The sequence below is a fragment of the Brassica napus genome, chromosome A1 (genome assembly GCF_020379485.1).
Source record: "Brassica napus cultivar Da-Ae chromosome A1, Da-Ae, whole genome shotgun sequence".
Lineage (NCBI taxonomy): Eukaryota > Viridiplantae > Streptophyta > Magnoliopsida > Brassicales > Brassicaceae > Brassica > Brassica napus.
In genome coordinates, this window is record NC_063434.1 from 23,391,399 (window position 1) to 23,412,511 (window position 21,113).

The window sequence follows — 21,113 nt, forward strand, 5'->3', positions numbered from 1 at the left end:
ATTGACCTACAACTTAAAGTCAAACACAAAACTAACCACCCTTTTTTTTGAAAATTAGTTTTACCCTATTCACCCCACAAGTTCATATAATTTACAAAAATACCATCAATTTTTTTTTTTTTTTCGAAAATGACATTTTTACTTTCTCACCCTCATCATCTTCAAATAATTACAAGATTGCCATTGTCATCAATACCACAACCACCATGAACAACCAATTTGAAGCTCTTAATGCTCCCAAAATCGATTTACCCTTCTTCTTTTTCCATTCTTGTGAACTAAACACAACATATCTCTCACTTTCTCTCCACAATGAACTAAAAAAACCCAAGATTTTGATTCTAAAATTTTTATGGTTCATAGAGTCATAGAAGCTAACGATTATGGGTGGGTGACTTTCGTTTGTGATTCTGTGTGCTTGGAGAAGCCTTATGTATGCTAAGGAACTTATCTCACCAATTTAAGGTATAACATCGAGTTTTTTTCCAGATCTGTTCGTCAGACGACTTACTTGGGAAGTCGTCTGGCTGTAGACGACTTACCTGGAAGTCGTCTGGCTGTAGACGACTTACCTGGAAATCGTCTGGTCAACGCAGAGGTTATTTTTGCAATTGACTTTGAAATCTGTAACCTGAGACGACTGAAAGTTAAGTCGTCTACTATTGTTTGGTTTCAAAAAAAATTCCAAAGAACCTAGACGACTTACATTTCAGTCGTCATAGGTTATTTTTGCATTTGACTGGATCATTTCAGAAGTTTGACTTCCCTAGACGACTTACATTTCAGTCGTCTGGCAAAAATTAAAATAATAATATTTTTTTTAAAGTAAACGACTTACAATTAAGTAGTCATAGGTTAGTTTTGCAATTGAAAAAAAAACTTCAAGATTTAATTATACACAGACGACTTATAATTCAGTCGTCCACCAGACGACTTAATTGTAAGTCGTCCAGGATTTTTTTCCGAGATTCTGGTCAAACCTCGTAAATCCTGGACGACTTACATTTCAGTCGTCTCGTGGACGACTGAATTATAAGTCGTCTGTATATAATTAAATCCTGAAGTTTTTTTTTTCAATTGCAAAACTAACCTATGACGACTTAACTGTAAGTCGTCTACTTTTAAAAAAATATTATTATTTTAATTTTCACTAGACGACTGAAATGTAAGCCGTCCAAAAAGTCAAACTTCTGAAATAATCCAGTCAAATGCAAAACTAACCTCTGACGACTGAAATGTAAGTCGTCTAGCTTTTTTGGAGTTTTTTTTAACCAAACAATAGTAGACGACTTAACTTTCAGTCGTCCGAAATAACAGATTTCAAAGTCAATTGCAAAAATAACCTCTGCGTTGACCAGACGACATATAGTTTAGTCGTCTAGACAACTTAGATTGAAGTCGTCCGCGTCTTCTCCACTAGTTTTTAAGTCTTCTACGTTAGTTTTTGAATAACTTGTATTTTTAAGAGTGATAAGTAACTTCAAGATATGTAAAACTCATATTTACAAAATATGTTCTCTCCCTTAGTTTTACTAAATTTGACTAAGCTTTTCAATGCAAACTTATAAAAAATATGATATGCTTTGACTAGTTACTAAGCTTTTCAATGCAAACTTATAAAAAATATGATATGCTTTGACTTGTTTATTAAGATGAGAAAAATGCCATTGGAGTTTATTATTGCATATGAGAGATCCAAAGATAAGAAAAAGGCTACTGAAGTCTATTATTTCATTGATTTGTAAATGTGTAAACACATTGTTAACACATTTAATACATCTTGGAAAACATTATTATTGATTTTACAAAAAATTCACAACTAAAAGAGTATACATGCAATTCACAAAACAGACCACAAACAAAACTATTATAGATCATTCATCTACAAAGACAAGCTTGGATTCCACTTGAGTAGACAAGACGAGACGACTTTTAAGAAGTCCAGAAGACTTCTAAGAAGTCCAGACGACTTCTAGGAAGTTCAGACGACTTTGTCAGAAGATTTTAAGGAAGTCAGACGACTTCCAGACGACTTTTTAGGAAGTCTAGACGACTTCCAGACGACTTCCAGACGACTAACAAGTAAGTCGTCCCAGAATTCTTCCAGATCTGAAAAACCTGCATATTAAATCCAGATCTGAAAAACCTGCATATTCAAAAACGTTCAAATGGCTTAAAAACAGAAAAAATGAGTGGAAGATTAGATAAATCTACCTTTACAGAATACACAAAAATACATATCTAAAAATAATAGATCTACCTTTAAATTAGTGGAAGATAAGTACCATCTAATTAAAAATCTGCAAAAAAAAAATAGATTAGTAAGAAAGACATGAGACAAAATTGAAAAATTCATATAAAATTTGGTGTTTTCAAGTCAAAGAGATTAGAGTGGGTTTGGAGAGTTTTAGTTTGGGAAAAAAGTAAGAACTTTATACAACAAGAAGTTACCAAATGAAGAAAAATCAGACATAAGAACTTACCAAAACGCTTAGAAAAATCCAGACGACTTCCTAAAAGTCCAGACGACTTCCTGGAAGTCCAGACGACTTCCTGGAAGTCCAGACGACTTTGTCAGAAGACTTCCAAGAAGTCCAGACGACTTCCAGACGACTAACAGGTAAGTCGTCCCAGAAGTCTTCCAGATCTAAAAAACCTGCACATCAAATCCAGATCTGAAAAACCTGCATATCCAAAAACGTTCAAATGACTTAAAAATAGAGAAAATGAGTGGAAGATTAGATAAATCTACATTTATAGAACACACAAAAATACATATCTAAAATTAATAGATCTACCTCTAAATTAGTGGAAGATGAGTACCATTTGATTAAAAACCTGAAAAAGAGATAGATTAGTAAGAAATACATGAGACAAAACTGAAAAATTCATATAAAGTTTGGTGTTTTCAAGTCAAAGAGATTAGAGAGAGGTTGGAGAGTTTTAGAATGATGAACATTACATTTTTGTTGCAGCCATTTGAGAGGAGGAGAGAGAATGTGTAAATTTTTCTTTATATAGGGAGACAAAAAATCCAATTAGGTTAAATATTTTTGACTCCGACGACTTCCTGGACGACTTACATTTCAGTCGTCTGGTGAAGAAATTAAAACAGACCCAGAAGAGTTTAATATTTTTAGCGGAAAATTAAATATTTTTAGCGGGAAACTAAAATAGAAGACTTTCCAGACGACTTACAAGTAAGTCGTCTGGTTTAAATTATTTAAGCGGGAAAATAATTTTTTTTAAAAATTTTAGGCGGGAATATTTGGACGACTTACATGTAAGTCGTCTGTTTTAATTTCTTCACCAGACGACTGAAATGTAAGTCGTCCGAGTAAAATGATCCGGTTAGGTTAAAACGTACATTGGTAAAATATAAGGTTCGGTACGATGTGGACGACTGAAATATACGTCGTCCGGGTAAATTATTCAACAGACGACTGAAATATAAGTCGTCCACACCCTAAACATAACCCCTAAACTTAATTATCTAATTAAACACTTCATAAAACCAAATCAAACTTGAAAAGTGTTTACTATACACAGAAATAAACACATATAGGTGAAAACTAATTTTTGAAAAAAACATTTTAGTTTTCCAAAATCTAACCCTAACAATACATACAATACTACAACATATGTTTGCCAAACTCCTAAACCAAAGTATTTCATGATTCACTACTTCCACTCATCTATCTTCAAAACAAATCAATTTTATCATATCTTAATTTATATCAGTTAAAACTGTTTATAATTACTTGATTTTTATTTTTACGCATCAAAATATTTTTTTACAAGATTTATAAATTATTTTTAAAATAAACTGGTACCAGACGACTTACACTTCAGTCGTCCAGACGACTTCCAACATCTCAGACGACTCAGACGATTTACTGGGGCTATATTCGTAAAAATGGATTCTGTTTTTTTGTTTGGTCACAAGGGGCTGAGCTGTAATTTCACTAGGCTTTTAGGTTAGTTTTGCATTTGATTCAAGTTTGGGTATAGGTTTGGGATTAAAATCAAGTTGTAGGTTAGTTTTGGCAAAAACCCCCATAAAATAATGTATAGGTTTGAGTACATTTAGCAGGAACCGCAAACTAAACTGAAAAAATTGAAAACAAAATTTAACTAAACTTCATAAATAACCGAGCAGATTATAAATCTCTAAAACCGAAAAACTGAAACGAACTGAGAACCAAATGGATACCTAAATTTAAAAAATATAAATTATACTTAAAAATATTAATTATATTTAATTTATAAATAACCAAATATCTGAAAATACTATTTACAAACCGAATTACCCAAAAAAAAAAACAAATTACCTAATCAGTTTTTAGTCAAAAGATTAAAAATTGTCCTGATTGTCCGATATTTTTATCCGAACTGTCCTATATTTAAAATGGAAACCCCAAATTATCCGATATTTTTATTTCTAAATCCGTAATTATCCGAAAAACCATAATCAAACAAAAACTGAATTTGACTCATTTCTTTTTTTTTTTGCATATTAGCCGGTTTCCAACTTTTCTTAGAAAGCGTGCATTTTTTTTACTTATTAATTCAAAATTAGTTTAAAACTACCATTATTTTTGTTTCAAATCTTAACAATTGAGGTTTTATGTTTTATCATTTGTTTTTTTATTCGAAATAGATTTAAAGATGATATGTGTGATTTAATAGTATAGATATTATATGCTAAAGAACAATGTGTTTTCATTATTTAAATGTAGTAAATATATTAATTGTCGATTTTTCCATTTAAAACATTTTGTAAGAATTTTGTCTATTTAAAGCATTACGCATTTAAATCAGTGTTTTTAAACTCAAACTGGACCCGCGGTTGAATTGATAACTTGGTGATGCGATATTTTATCTGGTTTGGATTTTAAGAGATATCCATTATCTTAAAATCCCAAAAACGCTAAAACTCGAAGTTTGATCGATATCTAATCTAATTTGTTTTAAATTGCTATTGTTTAAATTCAGAAGTTAATTTCAATGTGTGCATTATATATTAAATACTTATTATTTTCAATCTTGTTGCATTTTAATTATATGTCGTAATCTGCATAAATTGGAAAAATCTTATAATATATTTCTATAATTATAGGATGTTTTCTTTACAAATTATTTGAGAAATTGTGTAAAGTGGTTTTCTCATAAGTTGTCTAGTAAGATATTTGCTTAGATATCAAAATAAAAAGTATATATATGTTTATTTATTTAATGTATTTATTAGATATCAGAATAAAATGTATATTCTCTTGACTGCAGAATATTTGATAATACAGTTTTTTGTGTAATTTACTTAAATGTTTTGAACTACACGTTTTCAAAAGTTAACCTGTTGGTTAAATGGTTAGCTATGACTCTCGCAACAAACCCAACCCTTAAGATGATGATGGTTTAACATTTGACAACATAGTTAGGACTGTGACTATATAATAGTCAACAAATTCAGATTGTAGTATTATGGAGTCAACATATATCGAGATAAAAAACATTCAAAACGTAAATCTATCGACGTCTCACATAGTTTTGTTATGAAGCTGATGAAAGAAGTTGGAAGACATAGTTTTGCAAACATCATTTGTTGCTAACGTATAAACGTTGGTTTGATTAACTGTAATAGGATAAGGATATTCGTTTGTTCCTATAATTGAGTTAAATTATATTTTGGTTATTATAATATATTAAGTTGAAAATAAATAGGTCCAACAACCTTGTTTAAGTAGATTTTTTAGGAGTGATTCCCTTTTAATAGTATAGATATAACATTTATTTTATCAAAACATTAGAAATATCACTCTATTCGTATGACACCTACGTAAGGTAGTTATCTAAAGGTATTCTAGCAGATCCCAAAGTTTTTTGGCGGAAGCAGACTCCATTGTCTCTCTGAATATCCAATCAGGTAGAGACGGTTGCATTATTCGGAGCGCTTTCATGTCTCCACCCACAAAATATCTCCATGTTGCAAGATATTGAGCTTGAATGGTCGCCTCTAACACTGGAATATTTGATGGATCTGGCGATACTCCGTTTTCAACGATGTCCCATAGCCCTCTTTCAACTCGGGACCAAAAGTCACATTCTTCATCATCTTCGTCTTCTCTTCTTTTGTCAAAATCTTCAAGTTTCCTCTTCCTTCGATCGTAAGAGTTCCCTCTCGTAATCCAAGCTTGCATTTCTGTGTTTTGTCTGAAACAGTGGACTACTTCTCATATTGTGTCATATCTTTTGTAGTACCATTGGCCTAAATCATCCACATATCCTCGTCCTAACTGTTTAAAAAAAAAGGTTTATAAAAAAAAATTTAATTTGTTTTCCAAAAATGACTTAAAAAAAAAATTCGAAAAATTTCGAAAATATTAAAAAATTCGAATTTGAAAAAATATAATTCAAAACTATAAAATTATATTTATTTGTATTTTTAATTTATTTTTATGATTTATTTTCATTTATATATCTATAAAAGTAAAGGGTAGATGTTTTTTTGTTTCTTTAATAAAACATCTTTTGATCATTTTTTTCTTATGAATTTTTTTTTGGTGACAAAAACTTAAAATAGTATTTTAAAAAATTACCTTTACTTGTAATGCATTAAATGCATATTTTTATTAACAAATACTACATCTGCACTTTATCTTGTTTTTCTAGAAACAACAATTATTACAATTGATTCAACTAATAAAAAATCATGAAATCATAAACATCAATTACATTTAGTTAATACATAGAAATTTGAGAATATCAATTAAACAATTTTTTTCTTAAAACACCGTTTAAATTAAAACAGATGAAATATTTAATTGTATTAACTTTTATTTTAAACATTTATTCTATTAAAAAAAATGGTCTCACATGGTATATTACAGTAGTAAAGGTTCCATCAAAATACAACCAAATTTATGGTTATCATAATTAATCGGTAAACAATCGAGAAAAACACAACAAATTCAGATCCAAACGTGAAAACAAAAACACACCAAACCTTTAAACAAGCATTATTGTAGTTATATGATAAATAAAATCTAAATGAAGCACAAAATACACTAATACGTGAAAATCATACAAACTAAATGAACTGACAAGAGTTTTTCATATTATCAAATAAGGGGAAGCTTCGGTTGAACTAGAATCTCGGGAATACAGTCGTCGATTTGTTCATCAAAACTTTGTTCCAACTCGCAGAAAGTAATAACGTCTTGTTGTGAGGCAAATATCAAAATTATCTGTTGGATGCGCAATATGTGACCATCGGTATTTCACATGTGTATTTTCATCAACAAAAAATATATGATGTTAACAAAATTAACATTTAATAACACACAATACAACCATAATCGAAGAGAAAAGAAACAGTAAATTAGCATATCCCGATAATTTTTTAAAAAAATGGCTAACCTCTAATTTGTGTCCATCCGGTAAGATTGGAAAAAGAAACCAAATCAAACCAATCAAAACCAAACCGACCTAAACTAAATTGATGTATATATCTCAATCGTTTAGTTAATCTTTTTATCAATCCAAAATCAAACTGAACTGAAGACTCAAATTGTGTTTAATTAGGCTAACTATATGCACAAAACTCGACCATGAAAATTATATGTACTAATAACAATAAAATTAAGATAATTAATCATTCAACATAAACAACTAGACATAGTTTTATATTACTTTTTATATGAATAGAAAAAACACAAACAACAATGAAAACATGTTTTACGACAAAAAGAAACATAACTTTCTACATTAAGGAAATCTACGATCATTGTATTATGTTTGAAGATATGATTCAAAATTATTGAATTGCATCTTTTATATTTTAACCGAAATGAAACCAAATTAGAAACCAAACCTATTGAATTGAACTAAACTCAAACCAAACCAAACTAAAACTGATCCCAACACAAAACCAAACTAATTTCAGTAAAAAGTTTCTTAGAACCGAATTAACAAAACCAAATCAAACCAAACCAACTTTTAACTGAAATATTCACCTTTACCATCTGATCGACATCTAATCTGGATTGGACACATAAAAAGTCCCGATGTAGGTTTAGTGCCAACTTCAGAGGTTAGTGACATATGTCTGGATTGTACACATAAATAGTTCCGATGTAGGTTTAGTACCAACTTCAGAGATTCGTGACATATGTTGGGTATCAGATGTCAACAAGAAGTCAAAGGACTTAATTAGCACTATCACCCAACATATGTCACTAACTTCTGAAGTTGACACTAAACCTACATCGGGACTCTTTATGTGTCCAATCCAGACATTTATGAGCTTATCAACATGTCACCAAGACATTTTCTAACTAGTACTAGTATGATGAGGAACTTTGTTGATGCAAGAATTGTGCTGATGGACCGCATAACAGTTCTTGCAAGTCATTTTGAATATGACGATAAGGTAAAACATTACTTTTTTCTCACGTTTTCATTTCTCTTTTTCATGTTGTCGGGTTTATTCTCAAATTTATATTTCATGGCTAAGACAAACAAAAAAAAACACATCCACAAAACATTAGATAGCAGTTGAACACAGTGATCAACCATATGTGCTTTACTATCATTCCTGGTTTGTCATCCAACGTTTCAATATCTCATGATCAAACAAGGAAACACATGTGTGGGTTTCCATTGCCATAATTCTTAGTCTCTGAACTGCAATCATCTTCAGACCTAAAAGAGAGCACTTCAAGTCCGCCTAAGTTCATAGAAAAAAAATTCAATATAACATAAATGCAAAATCTGAAATCCTCTAACTGATAGTTGTTAAGATTTATACTAGAACTATAATTAGTCAAACATGAATCGTGAAAAATCTGTTTTGACTATTTGTATAAATATTTATATAGTCAAACACAGGAGATGGAATCGTGTTAATCCATTTTCCGGTCTGTCTTCGACAATTCGACGGGTTTACACCAAACCAGAGATTTTTTTTTTTTTTTGCTATAACAAAACAAAACAAAAAAAAAAACTTTTGGATCTGTAAGACAAAATCGAAAAAACTCTCAAGTTTCGTCTCGGGAGAAGAGAGAGATGAAGAGGCCGGTCGGAGCCGAGAAGAAAAGGGTTAAACGATCATCGGGATCTGCATCCACCGCCGCTAGAGATTCCGGTTCTGATGCTCCACCAAGGGTTGGTTTGCTCCTCTCTTCTCTCGTTCTTTTGTTTCTTAGGCCTTTGTTTGATCTGTTTCAGTCTCTCTGATAGAGCGTAAACCTGTGATTACACAATTTACCATAAATTGTATATATGTCTGTGTGTACACATCATTGTTATGTTTTGTCTTCTCAGAACATTTTACCTGTGGGAATGTTAATTTTGTTCACTTGCATGTTGAAAGTTTGAGTCTTTAGCCTTTGTAATGCGAATTGATCTTTCTTTTTTTTGTGGTGGTTGACTAGAAGAAAGGTGTGAAGAAGGATTTGTTTCAGATGTTTGCTGAGAAAGTTAGAGACCACAAGGGGTTGGAATCAAGATGGGCTGTTATGGAGCAAGCGCGTGTAGAGTACTTCAGAGGCAAAGATTTCGTCAACTTCATTAAGAACAACCCCGAGTGTAAAGAGGTTCTAGAAGAAGATAAAGACCTCGACACTGAAGATATCGCCAATGTGTTGTTGGAGAAGAACCTTTTGGTTCGCTGTGATCGTGTTACCAAAACCCTCCGTCCCGGGAAGAAAAAGCTCTCTACTTGGCCTGCTCATCTTGAGATTTTCCGTGTAAGCTGTTTTGCTGTTGGTTGTTGGTTCATTTGCTAAGCTCAAATGTTTTGAGGTTTTGATTCTTTTTTTTACTCTTTTCTAATGCAGGAAGATCAAGCTTTCTCTGAGACTGATGCCTTTTTTGCATGGACGTTTGAGAAACGGCATCCACTCTGGCAAACGCTTTTGTCCTTCTTCTGGCCTGTGTTGACTCTTGCAATCTGTTTGTTTCCTGTCTACCCACACCGTTGCAAGCTCATTGTTCTCTACTCATGTGCCGGCATTCTTTTGATGATTCTCTCCTTGCTTTTCGGTAAGCTCTACATTTATAATCTGTTGGAGTTTCCACCATAGAGAGTCACTTTCTGAGTGTGTTGGCTGGCTCTTTATTGGCTCTAAAACTAGTTCTTTTGTACTTTTGAGAATTGGAAGAACAGTGAATTACCACTAAGCACTGCTAGGCAATAGTTTTAACTTGGCTTGTACTGAAACTAGTCTTTTGTTTATTACGTTGAATGGTGCAGTGAGAGCAGTTGCTTTCGGTGCTATGTGGATTCTTCTTGGAAAGCGTGTCTGGTTCTTCCCCAACATTCTTGCGGAGGAAGCCACATTGAAGGAACTGTTCCGTTTCTGGCCAAAGAAAGACGAGGAAGAACCGCCCAAGTGGACATCTCGACTTTTCTACACAGTTGTGGCTGTTGTTGTTGTCATGCTTCTCAGGCGCCATGCCCCTGATGAGGCTGCTCGAGCTAGGTATACTAACTTAAAACCAGTACATAACTAATGGACTCTCTCCTCAGGAGAAGGTTGTTCTCTTTAATTGATATGAGTTCTCCGGTTTGTTGACTTGTGATGACCTTTTGTGCATACAGGTACCAAAGAAGGATGTCCAACATCATTGATGATGTCCTTGAGTGGTCCCCAAAGCTAGCACTCTCTGGTTTGATGGAGAATCAGCCACCGGTGAACATCACAGAGGCCGCTAACAACTCCTCAGATGCAGCAAGTCCCGACCATACTGAAGAAGCTGACGTAGACGAAACACAAAGCGAGGAGGAAGCTGAAGACTGGACCAACTCTAATATAAAAACATAAAAATATATATAGAGAAACGAAATTTCATTGTAACAATAAGTCAGCCTGTGTGACCAAGACGAGGATAGTTTTTTATAAGGAAGTCTTGAAAGATTTTGTGGTATTCCATTACTCTTATCACTTTGGCACACTCTTGTATTTAGTTATTTAATCACATAGTTTTGGATTCAAAGTCTTGGGAGGCAAACCTCTATCACTTGCTAAGAAATGTTTACTAAAGAGAGTAGCAAAAGAAAAGAGCACAAGTAGCAAAAAAAGCCAACAAAGAGAAAGCCAAGAATGAGTTGCCTCTAGACAATGTCACTTGATTGCTAGACGAGCTTGAGAAGGATGATTTAAGGAAATGATGTTCCATTGCTGACCTGAGCAGTCTGCTTCTTCCCTTCTCTTACAAGCTGTGCTCTGCATCTCCTTGGATTGTGTTCTATTCTTATCATTCCAAGCTTCAGGCTGATCAGAGCTAGATGATGTTGGGGACTGAGTACGACAAGCATTTCTCTTCTCTAACTCTGCCTTGGCACGAGCCTGCCTTCGCCTCAGAATCGCCTGGTACTGTTTAGCATTCACGTAAACTGGTTCTTGTGTTATCATAAAATTATTGAAATTTTATCAGCTAGATCAAAGATTATACAACTGTGTGGCTAACAAGTTGAGGTGTTGTAATGCAAGGATCCACAAGTTCTTGACTTTTTTCACTGTAATCACCAGCTGCATGTAGAAACACAGTAACAACACAACAGGTAAGCAAATCAGCAAAGCTTAAGCGACGGGAGACGACAAGTCATTCAATGCACCTGATTGGGGAGAGGTTGTGACTTGTGTCTCTTTGTTACCATTTCCATCTCTACTAGATGGTGGTGGTCTGTCTCCAGCTTCTTCCACAAAAGAACTTGCACTAGTGTTCTGACTCCTACTGTCAGATTTTGAATTGCATGTCTTCAGTTTCCTATTCGGAATCTAATCGTTAGTGATGAAACATATGAACTAACTTCTCTAACTGAATCGAGTCAAAGGCACAACAAACACAGAACAACAACAACAACAACAAAACTCAATAGGATTCAGCAATCTCGAAACCCAGAAACATTGAGTGGTTAAATTCACCAAATCGGATAGAATTTCACAACTTTGAAACAAAATGGGAGCTCATGCAAAATCAACCACGAATTGATATGAAAATCGAAACTTTTCAACATACCATTCAATCAAAAGAGCGAATAGACCGTCCCGGAGGCGAAGAGGAACGATCTGAGTTGGTTTCAGTCAGAGGAAGAAGAAAAAAAAAAGCAATTTTTATGGACTTTTTTTTGTTTTTTGATCGTTTTGAAACTTGGTTGCCACGTGTTCGCTACGTGAAAGGACTAGTGTGAGTCGTTTGGTCTGAGCCTATAACGAGCTTCAAAAGCCCTGTATTACAAGGTCCATCCTCTTCACTTCATGTTTATCCCTATCACCCTGATTAATAAAAGTAACCTAAGAACTTTAGGTAAGAAACTTCCATTTTGAGTGGTCCAATGAGAATTTCTTAGCTAAGAGTTCTTAAAAAAAATGAAACTTTGTGAATACAAAGCTTGAATGAGACTTTGAAATCATCTCCAAAGCTTGAACGTTACAAAATGAAACTTTCTTCAATCCAAATGAGAAGTATTACACACATAAAAGTTATCAATAGATAGGATCTCTAAAACTTGAACAAACAAATCAAACAAAAAGCTAGTCCAAAACTACCTAGTTGACTACTAAAAGGTAATGCAAACAAGGATCATCTATGTTGACAACCAAACAATGACGAAATCAATCAACAACCAAACATAACTAGTAATCAATCGACAACCAAACAATGACAAAATCTCAACATCTAAGTCGGTAACGTAACCGAAGACAGCGTAACGACCGTCCAAGATGTTGGAACTGCTTGGCGTCAGCTCACTCTCTTTCAGCAGCCAAAACACTTGGCTCGATCCCGAGTCATTCTCAAACTCATGTTTTGCATTACATATAATTAGAACATATATATATATATATATACATACATACATATATATATATATATTCAATTGTGAAGAAAGAAAATAAGAGAAAGAACTCTCACTTCTCTAGCCATTGCCATTGTCCCAAATGAGTTGAATGGAAGCATCACCTAAGCCTTGAGACATGGTTCTGATTCGAACGCTCTCCACGAACACCACCGTGAAACTCGAAGCTTGATGAGCTAGCGTTACTGTCATAATCAAGATTTTCATCTTCTTGTGGCCTCAGAGCCATACTCAATTCAGCCTTGATCAGTTGCTGAGGTTTCTGTTGATTGGTTTCTCTCGTAAGACCTTCAGACCGATGTCTCGAGGCTTGAGTATCGCTTAGGTCCAAAACCGACAGTGTGGCTACTCCTATGTCAGTTGTTGAAGCCAACACTAACAAGAACAGAGCAAAAAGAGACAAGATTTAGCTAATATCAGAGCAAAGACAACTCTAGCCAAGTTAAATTCGATTAAAAGGCTTCAATTGTAACTTGGAGCAGAAGATAAAGCACGAACAAAGCAAAAAGAGAAAAGCTTTAGTCAAGAACAGAGCAAAGACAGAGACTTTAGCCAAGAACAGAGTAGAGACAGAGACTTTAGCCAAGAATAGAGTAAATACAAAGACTTTAGCCATGAACAGAGCAAAAAGATAAGACTTTAGCCAAGAACAGAGTAAATACAGAGAATTTAGCAATTCTAAGACAAACTGAGATAGGGAAGACGAGAGACAAAACCATTATCATCGTCGTATGAATCAGATTTAGAAGCTAGCAAGCTGTTCTTGGAGAATTCAGTGCCGTCCGGAGAGTTGAGAAGACTTTCCACGGAGAAGACAAGGAAACAAAAGAGAGAAAAGAAAAAAAAAAGAAAAAAAAAATTCTTGTGCCCTTTCTTGCTGACACGTGGTGGAAAAATCCACCTTAAAATCAGTCCCAAAAAAACCCTTAGTTAAGGATCGTTAAACCCAGTTTTATTTTGTTTTGATTTAATTAAATGAGTTATTTTGCTTAAAAATCCACTAAGGACCCAGCGATAAACATTTTTTTTTTTTTTTGCTAAATATGTTAATATCATTAGAGATAAAAGAGTTCACTACAATGTAGCTAATCTATACAATCACAATCCTGGCAAAAAAAGAACGTAAAAAACAGGATAGTGATAAAAGACATAAGAGTTGGGGTTCGACGAAGCCCATATCAAACTTTGACTAGCGCTGAAGCTTAGATGAGCCAAAGAGTCATGAGGTCTCTGAATTTCTTCCGTTTCCTCAGTGCAGAGATGGAGTTTATAACCTGTCTATTGATGTCTTTGAAGAGAGCCAGTGCAGGTACCAAGTTCTGATTGTGTAACATGTTGTTTCTTTGCTGCCAAATGGAGTAAGTAAGCGCTTGAATGACAAGCATCTTCAAAACAGATGGTGCTCTTGGGACAGACGCACAGGTCCAGTGCATAAGGTCTGACCATGAATTGAAATTTGGCACATGGCAATGTAGACGGCGCCGGACTTCAGACCAGATTACTAAAGCGTATGAACAAGACAACAGTAAGTGGTCACGTGTTTCTTCATGGGCAGAGCAGATGCAGCAGTGTTGAGCAACCTGCATACCCCAAGAATACAGTCTAGAGCGAGTAGGAAGTCTGTTCATATTTGTGACCCACATGTGGAAGGCATGCTTAGGTGTTGCTCCACTAAACCATATGAATTTAGCATACGCTTGGATACTACCACGAGGTCTTAATACCTCCCACGTTTTGGAAGAGGAATAAGTGTCGCTTAGCACGCCGTTAATGGACCAGCTGAACGAATCCGGTCCAGTCTCCTGAGAAGGCAACGACATGGCTGATAAGTACGTGTGGAGGTTTACTTCTTGATCCGATCTTGGGTGAGGAAGTCGCCATCCGCTGGAGTTACATGCATCTGCAACAGACGCATCAATTCTTATCCTAAGCCTTCTAGTCCCATCTGTACCAAAAACATCAACAAGAGGGCCATATGCAGTCCAGCTGTCAAACCAAAAGCTTGTTGAAATACCATTTTTAACATTACTGAATAGGAATTTTGAGGCCAAGTCTCTTAGTCTAAGCAAACACCGCCAGTTCCAAGATTGTGAAACAGATTCCTGTTGAGACCAGAACTGATACGAAGATTGACAGTTATATCTCTTATGCCAAGCCACCCAAAGCGAGTCACTGCCTGAGAAGAGGAGCCAGACCAGACGCAGGAGCAGAGTGGTGTTCCAGCGTTTGAAACTTCTGAGTCCTAGTCCCCCCTCTTCCTTTGGTAAACACACAGTTCTCCAAGAAACCTTGGCATTGGAACGTCTATCGGTGCATCCAGACCAGAGAAACTTAGAGCAGAGAGATTCAATCCGGGAGATACACCCTTTTGGAAGAGCAAAAGTGGAGATCCAGAAATTAACTAGACCTGTTATTACTGTTTTTAGCAGCAGCGCACGTCCGGCAAAAGAGAGAGATTTAGTGGCCCATGAGTTGAATCTCGCATTGAGCTTGTCTAGCAGTGGAGAGTATTCTGATATCTTCAGTTTCCGGTGCATTAGAGGAAGACCAAGGTAACGGATAGGTAATGAGCCATTTGAGAAACCGTAGGCTGAAAGCGCATTGGTTTCTTCAGCATTCAAACCCGCATGGAACAATTGTGTCTTATCTCTATTCATATGAAGGCCAGACCATCCAGCAAAATCATCAAGAGTCTCGTTAATACCATGAAGGGAAGAGGATCCACCATCAAAAAAGATCATGACATCATCTGCGAACATAAGATGCGATATTCCCAAATCCTCGGTATGAGGGTGGTATCTGATGTAGCCAGAGTTATATCGGGAGCGCAAGAGACCCGAAAAAACTTCCATTGCAAGCACGAAGAGATAGGGAGACAGTGGATCTCCTTGCCGCAGACCTTGAGTACTTCTAAAGTATCCTCCCGTGTGTCCGTTAACCGATATAGAGAAGGATGCAGTGCTTATACATGTGAAAATCCACTTGACAAACTTGTCAGGGATGCCGATGGCTCTGAGTGCTGCAATGACAAAATCCCATCTGATGCTATCAAATGCCTTTCTCAAATCAACCTTCAACATACCACTAGGGTCAACTCCATTCTTGTTGTAACCGTGAATGATCTCTGTCGCAAGAAGGACATTTTCAGATAGAAGACGCCCCGGAAGGAAAGCTGACTGAGAGTGGCCAATTGCAATAGATAGAATTCCTTTTAGCCTGTCTGATAAAAGCTTAGAAATCACCTTGTAAATCGTGTTCAAGCAAGATATAGGGCGAAAATCTGTGGTCTTGGAAGCATTCGGGATCTTTGGGATGAGAACAAGATTTGTTGCATTTAATTGTTTTAGCAACTGTCCTGAGCTGAAGAACTCCGCTACTGCTGCTGTTACTTCACCTCCGAGCACTGACCAAGTATAGGTGAAAAACTCTGAAGTATAACCATCTGGGCCACTTGCTTTGTTGCGGGGCAAGGAGAAGAAGGCCGCCCGGATATCTTCGTTGGTGAATGGAGCAACCAAGGAGTCCTGCTGAGCTATTGAGCAAGTGAACTCAAGTAGACCAGAGATATCCTCTTGAATAAACAGGGGTGGATCCACAGGCTTTCCCAAGAGCTCTGAGAAGTACTCCACACAATGGTTTTGAATTTCGCTCTGAGACTCAAACCGATTTCCACTCGCATCTTCCAGATAATGAATGTGATTAGAAGCTTGCCTTGCATTAGCCATTCGCTGGAAATAGGGGGTGTTACGGTCACCAACTTGGAGCCAGGTGACTCTGGATCTTTGAAAGAAAAATGTTTCCTCAGCAGCAGATAGAGTGAGCCATTTCTCTTGGAGCGCAAGCTCCCTTTCGGCATTCACGATGGAGGGGTTGCTCAAAGTGAGCACTTGCGCTGCAGCCAGAGCCTCCGAGGCTTCCTTGACCCTCATCTCGATGTCAGAGTAATTTGTTTTACTGAAGTCCCTTATATTGCGCTTAAGTGTCTTGAGCTTCCTTGCAACACGAAACATAAAAGATCCAGAGACTTGAAAAGAGAACCAGTGACTTGCGACTAGAGGAAGGAAACCATCGTTTTGCAGCAAATAATTGTAGAAACGGAAAGGCTTCTTTTTCCTTGGATCACCAGATTGCGTAGATAGAGACATTGAAGCATGATCAGAAAAAACCGGCGCACCAAAAAACGCTAAAGACAAAGGGTAACGCAGGAGCCAGTCCTCATTCACTAAAACCCTGTCCAGCTTTTTAGCTATAGGTTCAGACTTCCGCTTATTCCACCAAGTGCTAGAAGATCCTCTGAAAGAAAGGTCTGCGAGTCCCGATTGGATCAGGGAGTCAGCAAACAGACGTGTAGGAAGATCAACATTCAGACTGGACGCAGCCGAGTTTTCTTCAGGGCGCAGGACTTGATTAAAATCACCAAGAACAGCCCAAGGCTTTCCTAACAGACGCTGATCAGCCGAGAGAGAAGTTAAATCATTCCAAAGGTGTCTCCTTACAGATTCATCCGTGGAGGCATAGACAAAAGAGATAACCAGAGGAGAGGGAGAGTCAGGAAACTGAACCTCACACGCTATCATCTGCAAGGACTTGTAGAAAACATCCACTTTGACGCTAGGATGCCACATAATCCAGATTTTTCCTAATTCCGAGAAGGAGTAGTTATTATCAAACAGCCAGCCAGGCAACAACTTGTTCAAGAACTTCTGTTGCTTCCTCTGCTGAACATGAGTTTCTATCAAACTCCCAAATAGGTGATTATTCTTCCTAGACCAGTATTTAAATCCGCTACGATGCGATGATTTATTAAAACCTCGCACGTTCCAACAAAAAATTTCTATACACATTAAAAAAGGATTAGTTGATTTTGGGACCTCTGTCCCGACCATTTCTGGCCCTGTGCCTTGTTTTGACTGGGATGTATTGTCCTTCCTCAACATCAGACTCGGAAGATTGAATATCCGAGGAGTCAGACTCTGCCTCTGATACCGATAGAGGATCATGGGCCTTGCTAGATTCAGCTTGAGCAGTGTGCATAGCAGTCTTAGCACTGTGGTTGGGAATAGAGTCTTTCGCAGCTGAGGGAGCAGCATTAAAAATTCCCTTTCCTTTGTCGGGGCCTGGAGCATGATCCTGCTTTCCGGGAGTGGTTGTGTGTTTAGGAGGTTCACCATTACGGGAATGGTTTGGTCGGTTTGAATGAGAACGAGGACGTCTCGGTCTGTTTCTTTTCTTGTTCCCTTGTCCTCCTGATCGAGTACAAGCTTCAGTAGAATGAGTAGTTGATTTGCAGTTAACACACGTGATTGGAGCAGAGGGGCACCGCTTGATGCTGTGTCCAATTTCCTTGCAGTGAGAGCAAACTGGAGGCATCCACGGGCTTGAGACCAATACCCTGCTGATATCTCCAGAGTCAAACTGAACATTTACTGCCTCTGGAAGAGGCTGCCTTGGATCGATGATAGTCCAGACTTTGGCAACTTCCAAGTTTGATTTGTTAGCTGTTGCCGGGTGAAGATACTTTGGGTCCCCTACAAGTCCAGCGATTCTTTCAAGACCATCTTCGTTGAAGAACTGAAGAGGGACATTGCGCAGCTCAAGCCAGATAGGAGCAGATGATAAAGCCGGTTTTTCAGGAAGGTTTCCGGGTTCCCAGTTAGCCACGAACATGGTTTGGCCATCTATTTGCCAGAGCCGTTCTTTGATGACCCGATTCCTCGTGGATACGTTTGGGATGCGGAATAGGAAGGCATTGCCTTCAAGCTTAGACACAGTAATGTCTCTGAATTGCTTGCTCCAGATCCCATTTACGATGTTGTGAATTAACTTTTGTGCTGGCGGGTCTGAGTAGAATTGACCGATAACAAAAGCCTCCCAAGATTTCTTGTTCTTTTCAATCAAAGAGTTTGGGATTTTAATACACATTTCACCAGAGGGCAAAGCAAAAGGGTTACCCTTTTTCTCTAGTTTTTTCCCGTAGCCTTTGAATAAACCAACCCATTTATCAGTAGGATTGCTCGCAGGTGGGGGTGGTGTTAGATTCTCTGCAGCCAAGTCCATTGAAGTCGTGGCTGGAGCATTTTGTTCTGGGCTTGCTACAGTAGCAGCGTGCACAGAGGGGGAAGCCGGTGTGTCCTTGAGGTTACCGTCTTCAGTTATCAGAGGTAGAGACGGAGCCAAAGCTTTATCCGATACGGAAAGCTCGATTGCGTCTGTGGTGGATTTCTCTGTAGCCCTAGTCTCAAGAGGGGGATCTGAGACAAGAAGGTCAACCGAGCTCACTGCAATAGCGGCTGCGAGGTCAAGCTTCTTGGAGGTCGAGCTAGGTGGAGATTTTGCGGAGGCGTCCGAAGGGGCTCCGGAAGATCGAGATGAGGAGGACGAAGCAGGAGAAGCAGAGGCTCCTCTACTTGAGAGGCCTAGCTTGGGTTTCTTCTTCTTGGCCATGATGAACGGGAGGGCGGACAGGGAATTTGTGCCGGATTCCGCCGCCGCGCGAGCCTCCGGAGATGTGCAGCAAAGGAGCTCACTTTCGTCGGTGAAAATATCGCACTTTTTTAAGAGATTTAGACGATAAAATTCTTCATCCAATTATGTTTTTTTCCCCAGCGATAAACATGGTCTTACACTTTTGTATATTTTACACTTTTAGCAAAGATTAAAGAAAAATAATCATATACAACTCTTTATATAGATTTGTAGCACTAGTAACCTGATTGGTAATGGTAATACAGTAGAAACTCAAACTAAAAAAAAAATCATAAAAAGAATAAAAACAGATAAGCAGAATAAGTGAAAAGTTTAAATTTGACTATAAAACAGTGAAACAATCATCTTTTAAATCAATATCATGTCTAATTAGTAAAAAAAATTATAAAAAATTATTTACAATTTTTATGGAACTGTAAAAGCAATCTATTATTGTACGGGGGGGGGGGGGGGGGGGGGGGGTGTTATCAGTTAAAATAACTATCATCATGTCTGGTGTTTTTATTCTTTCTCGAGTTAGTAAATCCAGTAGCTTTTTTTTTCAAAATGTTTTTTGGCTTCTTGGGGTTTTATTTTCTATTTCAGTCCATGGATTTTGTATATTTTCTTCATGTATAATGTATTGTACATTTCTAATTATATCATAAGGACATTTTCGCTTACTTTGACCTTTGTGTAGATTTGTATGCAGAACGTATTAATAGTCAATAATGAATTGTATTTCTGTGGAAAAAAGGAGAAGAATGATCAAATAAATATGTGTTTCTAACTTTTTCTGAGAAATTATGGAAAAAGAAAGAAGAAGATAAAGCCGCACGAGTCGCTTCATTGGATTCCCTTGGCAGATGTTATCACTTATCCTCTGCCTCGACACTGTGGCCATCCCCACTAACTCTTCACATATTTTTCGTCTCTTTGCTTTCGCATTATTTTTAAACATATCTATATTTCTAATTAGTGGAAAATAACGAAACAACCAAAGTTTGGCCAAACAAAATTTCGGAGACTTAAATGAAGTGTAACAAAACCAGCTGAACTATAAAAATATAATGTAAAGATAGTATGTCTTTTGTAACTTATAAAGATAATATATTTTACATACATAAAGGTACAATAAGTTGGACAAAAAAATTGAGCTTCTCAACATACTCGATCACTCGGATGAGATTAATTAGTGATATCATCGCCCATTATGTTACATAGCCAATAGAAAAAGGACTATTTTAAATTTTGTTTTTATATACCAAGAGATGTGAGAGTGCATACATATGCATGTATAAAAATAGTATTCGATGCTGATATATAGTTTGAGAATCACAACCTCAGTGGTGTGAACTTGTAAACTAAAGATGATCGTTGTTGTCTTAATGCTATTGGGATCCAAACAGTGCGAATGTTCCGTGTAGGGACCAACTGTTTCTGTCGATCAAATGAATGAGGAAATTGAACAAAAAACTCGAGCAATATGAACAAAACTAGCCACGAAGAACAAAAAAAAGGAAAAATTCTCAAACCACGCACCAAATTACAGAAACCGACAAAGCTAATAGGTCCAGAAATTAAAGGATAGCAACCTAACACATAGCACATAAGAAAAAGATGCCAGAAAAGTATAAAATAATAAAAAAGATTGGCTATTAATGATACTTTTAAATCGTAGTTGATTTTGATATTACCCTACCACAAAACTCAAACCGACTTCATTCAAATCATCCCCAAAAAAACAAGCGCCAAAGGAACAAAACGTTACAGAAAAAATAACTCAAAA

At 36.6% G+C, this 21,113-nt stretch overlaps 1 protein-coding gene across 2 annotated transcripts; it reads left to right on the forward strand.

Annotated features, from left to right (window-relative positions):
• Positions 1–8,917: 8,917 nt before the first annotated feature.
• LOC106345695 lies at positions 8,918–10,926 on the forward strand. Of its 2 annotated transcripts, none has more exons than XM_022720521.2 (5): positions 8,918–9,162; positions 9,432–9,746; positions 9,837–10,041; positions 10,253–10,481; positions 10,601–10,926. In XM_022720521.2, exons 1-5 carry the CDS (start codon positions 9,064–9,066, stop codon positions 10,821–10,823), a joined length of 1,071 nt encoding a protein of 356 aa, XP_022576242.2. In that variant the 5' UTR covers positions 8,918–9,063; the 3' UTR covers positions 10,824–10,926. The 2 variants fall into 2 exon arrangements, with proteins under 2 accessions (XP_022576242.2, XP_022576245.2); XM_022720524.2 differs by having other exon boundaries at positions 8,931–9,162; positions 9,435–9,746.
• The last annotated feature ends 10,187 nt before the right edge of the window (positions 10,927–21,113 follow it).